This window comes from Cyrtonyx montezumae, unplaced genomic scaffold, assembly GCF_038088225.1.
Source record: "Cyrtonyx montezumae isolate F1298 unplaced genomic scaffold, pur_monq_1.0 scaffold_18, whole genome shotgun sequence".
In the NCBI taxonomy this organism is placed as follows: Eukaryota; Metazoa; Chordata; class Aves; order Galliformes; family Odontophoridae; genus Cyrtonyx; species Cyrtonyx montezumae.
The window spans coordinates 15118786-15124946 of record NW_027071914.1 but is presented as its reverse complement, the minus strand read 5'-3'; the positions used below and the strand labels follow the sequence as shown (position 1 = coordinate 15124946).

Below are 6161 nucleotides of genomic sequence, written 5' to 3'. Positions count from 1 at the left end.
GGAAGTGCCTGCACTGTGCTCTGACTTAGGGAGTGTAAGTCCTGCAGTGCAGAGGGTTGTGTTGATGAGAAGAATCCATGCCGCTACCTTTATCTGGTTTGGCTCTCAGGTACTGTCACAACGCTGCACATTCAGCTCAGGGAAGGTACTGTCACCCACTTTTACCACTGTTTGTCACACAAAGCAGAGTTGTGATGTACTTCCATACCTAAATGGGAATATGATACCAATTGTGCCTGGCTGGGGAGAACTGAGGATGCTCTGTGCTCTAAAATCTTACAGGAGGAACTGAGGATGCTCTGTGCTCTTGCTCTGTGCTTTATAATCTTACAGTAATTCTGTAACACCAGGGAGCTCTGTGGTTCTGTGTGCGTGCTATTGTGTGCATTGAATCCTTTCAGCTTCTACAGTGTTCACCACAGTGCAGTGGTACTACACAGCTTTGCCCAGTGTTGCAGATGAGGGATGCTGCCTGGCACTCTCCACGTGGGGTTTTCCTACGGTGTATTCCTTTCATGTAAGCATCAACACTTGTTTCCCGGTGCTCCAACAGAGAGCATACGCTTTCCTTGCTTACTGTAAGGTGACGCAGCCCCAGGGCAGCACAGCTCCTTTGTAAATTCAGGTACGTGGCACTACTCGAGGCGTTCCCAGCAGGGACATCTCAGAAAGCAGCAGAGCTGTGCCCTCAGCCTGCAGAGATGGGGAGGGGGGGGTTGAAAGGTCAGTTTTCCCTGCAAAATGGAAGTGCCGGGCGGGCCCGAAGCCGGGCACCGTGCTCCTGAGTGACCTTGGCAAGGAGCCGTGCCGCAGCTGGGCTGTGTTTCGTTTCCTGTTCCCGGGTCAGGGAAGCGCTTCCTCGGTTAGAGGCGGTCCGTACGCACTGTGGCGTCGTTACGTGTTTTTACCACACGGAATGCGTTACCCTCGTGTAAGTTTTCGCGCTGCAGCGTTAAGCAGACGCTCCCCTCGGAAGGCGAGGCGCGTTAAGCTCCCGCCTCACCCCTCCACCCTCATCTTTCCTTCCCCCGTGACGTCACTTCCGATTCTGGTGCGGCCATCTTTGTTGAGGGCAGAGCGCTCGGCGCGTTCCCGTCACGGCGAGCCGAGAGGCGGGCTCCCCCCGTTCTCTTTGCCCTTACACAAGGTGGCGGCGCGGGCTTCGGCCCCCGGAAGAGCGCGGCGTTGGCGCCTGCGCGTTGAGGCGGCGCAGCCCCTTTTTGTGCGGCGCTGAGGCTGCGGCGCGGCCTCTCGTGGCGGGGATGGAGGACGGCGGCGGGGCGGGAGCGGCGGCCCCGGGGACCCCCGCGGGGCTCTCGGCGTCCCAGCGGCGGGCGGAGCTGCGGCGGAGGAAGCTGCTGATGAACTCGGAGGAGCGGATCAACCGCATCATGGGCTTCCACCGGCCCGCGGCGGGCAAGGGTGAGCTTTTTGCTGCTGTCGGGTTCAGCTTCTGAGCTGTGCTGCGTGGCCCTGTCCGGCGCGGGCCCCGTTTCCTAAACGTGCCCCGCAGCGCGCAGCAGCATCCTTTTGGTGAAGCTCGTGTGCTTTCAGTCGGGCTCGTGCAGTGCTCTTCCTCTTTCGTCGTGGTCTGTGTTGTAACCTAAGCCCCCAGCTGTAAACCTTGCCTGAACAGCTCGACTTCCAAGTCGGTTTCTTTGTAAAACGGGCTTACTCATCTTCAACTATTTCACGTGGCTTTATAATCAATGATTTATTAATCATGAATGTGTATTTTTGCTGTAGAAGCGGAGATATCAGCACTGGACCTCAGTCCAGTATAGCTGAAATGTTCTGAGTACTCAGTGCGTGTAACTGTGTGTTTTTGTTTCTCTTCTTTAGATGATGAATCAAGTCACGTAGAATCAAAACTTCAGCATGAGCAAGACAAATCAAATTCCCTTCCTCTTCCTTCTAAGCGAATCGTGCTGGGTGATTCTGTCTCTAACGTGTCCAGAACAGCTGACCATGCAGGCAGCGTGGGAGACCTCAGGGGGGATAAGGACTTGTTCAGTAAAACCCCACAGCTTGTCAGTGAGGGCACAAGCGAGCTCCGTCACCGAAACAGAGGGGAACTGCCATCCGAAGCCATGCCACGGCCACCCAGGCATGGATTAGAACACTACTTACCCAGATTTGATGAAGCTCTGAAGCTGAGGAACCAGCTGATGAGTGAGAAGCCAAGCCAAGAGAATGGGAACGCGGTGGAGGAGTTTGATTCTTTCCGCGTTTTTAGACTAGTGGGATGTGCTCTGCTTGCTGTTGCAGTAAGGGCGTTTGTGTGCAAGTACTTGGTGAGTTCAGGGGAGCGGTCCTGTTCTGTTTTGCTACTTAACTGCAGACTTAAGACTCAGTAAAGGACTGTTTGTGCGGGGTTGAAGGCTGTTTATCTAGAGCTGAGTGAGTTGGGAACTTCAGGCACTCTTCACGTTTCCAACAACTGTATAAAAGCTAAAAAAAAAAACAAGAAAAAAAAACCAACCAAAACAGTCTGACATTCCTTGAGATGAAAACTATGTCAGAATCTATATTATATATCACAGCCCCTAAGTTACAGCTGAGAGTTGCATGCTTTTGGTCCATAGTGTTTTGAGGAGAAGCAACGTTGGAATAATTATTACTAAGTCCTATGCAACTTTGAGACAACTGTTTTCCTTTACTAAAGAATAATGGAGTGAAAACTACAACATTTGTACTGGGATACCCAGGGCCTACTCAGTTGTCAACCTGCTGTAGTGCAGGTGTCTGCGGGTGCATCTTGCAGCAGTGCCTGGCTGGCACAGCCTGCCACCTTCTGGAGCACTGAGCTGCTTTTTACACACTGCACTGCTGTGCAATTTCAGGTTTTAAGTCTGAAAGTGAGTAAGGTAGAGCAGTACTGACACAGCTCATCTGCTTACGTTTGTAGTATTCAAAAATAGTGGTGTTAATTACGTTTCTGTTTTCTTATCTATTATTTCTGTATTTTAACATATTCTTTTCTGTTCCTTCAGTCAATATTTGCACCGTTTCTTACTCTACAACTTGCTTACATGGGACTTTCCAAGTACTTTCCAAAGGTAAAACGATTTCTCAAAAAATCAGATTAATTTTGAAGGTTTTAAACTTGTGCTTAGATTGTGGTGTCACATGGGAAGCACTCTTTATTTTGTTTTGAGCTGTAGAACGGAGAATTATCAAATGCTCACAGCTAATGCTAGCTGTTAGTATGCTCAGATTTAGTTCAAATCCTTTTTAAAGTTGCTGTGAAAATGTGGGCTAGCAGCATATTTACGTGTAAGCTAATTAAAAGAATCCGATTGGGAAATTCCAGTTTATCTTTCACATCTGTGGGAAGCTTCTGCTGTTCTGTGCTTCTGTGGTTACTGTTAGCTCTGTCAACAGCCATTGGGCAGATGTGGTCCCTGGGCAGAATTTGTAGGGGTGGTCATTAAAGACTGAGATGGTGTTTTGGCTTTAAGGGCTCTGTGTTGCATTTGTGGTGTCACTTTGAGTGACAGAAAGAAATGAAACAGAGTGAAGCTTTGTCCTCATCTTCAATCCAGAGCTCTATTTTACAGCTTGATTGGATTGCCAGTGTGAAGTGGGCATAATGTCCATGATGCTGTTCTTCTGCTGTTAACTAGCTTCTGGTTCAGCTCCTCAGATCCTTCACAGCTTCAATTTGCAGCTAGAATAAGTGAGCCATTGTGAATCCTGGAGAGTTCTTAACCAGCTGTGTGTGCAACTGGGATGTTAAGTAGAAATGGACTGTAGCAGAACTAACATACTGTTGTTTCTCCTTTTAGTGTGAAAAGAAGGTGAAAACGACAGTGCTAACTGCTGCTCTTTTACTGTCTGGAATCCCTGCCGAAGTGATCAGTCGCTCTATGGACACCTACAGCAAAATGGGAGATGTGTTCACAGACCTCTGTGTCTATTTCTTTACTTTTATCTTTTGCCACGAACTTACTCTGTTCTTCGGCTCTGAAGTACCATGATGGCTGTTCCAGGCAGTACTTAACACTAAAGCTTTCTGGTCTGTATGCCTTTAACATCTGACAGGTTTAAACCTTAGTTTGAGTTCTTTCCTGTTTCTGAATGCTTGAGAGGAGCCTTAAATCCAGTCATTATGGAGATGGAACAGCAAGCTCCCAGGCTGCCAGCTGTATTAGTTTGGTTTATTTAAATACTGTGTCTGCCCACTAAAAACGTGAAGAATGCAGGTGTTGCTGGATGGCTTGTTTTGTGAGATGATGTCCTTCTCACCTTCTTGATAAAAATGTGCAAAGCTGCCTTTGTTCCTTCTGGTGAGGGCAAAGAGAATTCCTTTCAGCAGAACCATATATATATATATAGTACAAATATAGCTAACCAGAACTGCTCCTTTTATGTTGCTTCTGTTTTTAAAGAAAGCTCTTAATGAAAGAAATCCCTGTGTTCTGTTGTTCCAGTTCAGATTGTCAAACTGAGTAGCTGCTTCTGGAGAACGTTGGCAAAACGTGCCACAGTTGTCCTAGACCTTGCCTTACGTACATGGTTGTGATTGTGTTGAATTTAATTCGATGGTTATAGGGCAAAACAGCTGAGCAAAAAATAAATAAATCAGCCAACCTTCTGTTGTTTACAGGTGTCATTCAGCAAAAAGTAGGAAGAAAAGGAATTGTTGGCAGTCGTTGATCTCATCTGTTTGTGAGTTTCCAGCAGCCTCATGCTCACATAGCTCAGTGGTCCGTGCTTTTTTCTAAATAAATGAACAGAAACCAGTGCAGCTCAGGAGGGGAAGGCTGTATGGGCTAGCCACCAATGGCAAATTTGGGGCTGTTACATGGGAAAATTGCTGCCTAGGACAGTTGGTTTCCTTCATTGTCTCGATACCGTTTGCTTTCAGCCAGTTGCATGTAAACAGTTATAACTGCCTGGGAGTTCTGCTGTGCAACACTACTACAGCCCAGTGCTGTACGTGGGCTTTGATTCAGCACATCTGTGGGTATCAACTGAGTCGCTCACTGTTCCCTTCAGTGTTTTGGAAGTTGCCCCAGTGAGATTGTATTAGCTAGTCCCATTTTAAATCCTATGTACTACACGTGACAGTGACATAAGAAATAAGCTGCTGCTTTTAATTGACTCCCACATACAGATCTATGTATAAAGAGAGCATATTTTTTCTGTGGATGCCCAAGTAGCTGAAGAGAAGAAACACAAGCAGATCCTGGCTGAAGTAGCAGACTAGTGAATGTTCTTGTTTTCCATTATAAGGATTCTGGTGAGTGCAAGGTGGTGTCATTCCACATCACCTTAGGTGCTGGTGATTGTGAAAATTTACAGTGAAGGTAAACTTGCTATTACTTTTGCTCTGTAGTTTCCTGATTAGAATCTAGACACTGGGGTAACCCGAGCTAATGGTCTCTTTTAGTTTGGGGAAGCACCTTGCTGTTTGCTGAGCTTTTTTAGGGAGCAGAAGTGCTTTGTTATCCTTATTTAACGCACGTGGCCCTGCTTTCTGTGTAGTCCTTCCTGTTAAAGGTTCCTGCGATGATTTCAGCACTGAACTTCAGACTCTGAGTTGTATATATTTGTGGCATGACAGCTTGTGTATTGCTTTGATGGTTTGGTTGGTTGTGGGTTTTTTTTTTTACTGATTGTTTTACAGGGGATGTTATATTACAGGTGTCCAGGACTGGGCTGTAAAAGCTTCTGATTTAGGCCTGTTAGCACAGATATAAATAAAGCTTCTGAAGTGGCCAGGAATTTCACCAAATTAAATCAGTTGATGTGAAAAATAAATGATGTTATAATGAGTTTGCTTAAAAGTTACCGTTGTTCTCAGCCTCTACGTGCCCAAGTGTAAGAGAAATAAGTGGCAGAGGTGCCATCTGCAAAAGGCAAGGGCTTTTTGTGGGGTGTGATGTTGCCTGGGGGGCTTCCACTGAGGACTCATCATCTTAGGCCAAGAAATGAATCTCCTTCATTCCGTTTTAACTTATCTTTGTTCGTCTACGCTGTTTCATGTATATTGCGGAACCGATTGTTTTCTATTAAATTTGTTACCCCTTCCTTCGTGGTCAGATGTCGTCTGTCAGCCCAGGAGTCGTGGTGTGTTAAATGAGTGCCGCGTTAGCGCTGAGAGGAGCGCGTCGGCATTTTGGTATCTCTCTCTCTATATATATATAGCTATAATC

The 6161-nt window shown here is 46.7% G+C and overlaps 2 protein-coding genes across 2 annotated transcripts in view; both read left to right on the top strand.

The window, feature by feature from the left end:
- Window positions 1–6161, top strand: part of DDX46 (DEAD-box helicase 46) — a 120499-nt gene that overhangs the window by 95171 nt on the left and 19167 nt on the right. The gene's annotated exons all lie outside the window — the stretch shown is intronic.
- On the top strand, window positions 1263–4761 carry CAMLG (calcium modulating ligand). Its single transcript, XM_065734894.1, has 4 exons — window positions 1263–1422; window positions 1843–2294; window positions 2994–3059; window positions 3789–4761. Exons 1-4 carry the CDS (start codon window positions 1263–1265, stop codon window positions 3978–3980), a joined length of 870 nt encoding a protein of 289 aa, XP_065590966.1. The 3' UTR covers window positions 3981–4761.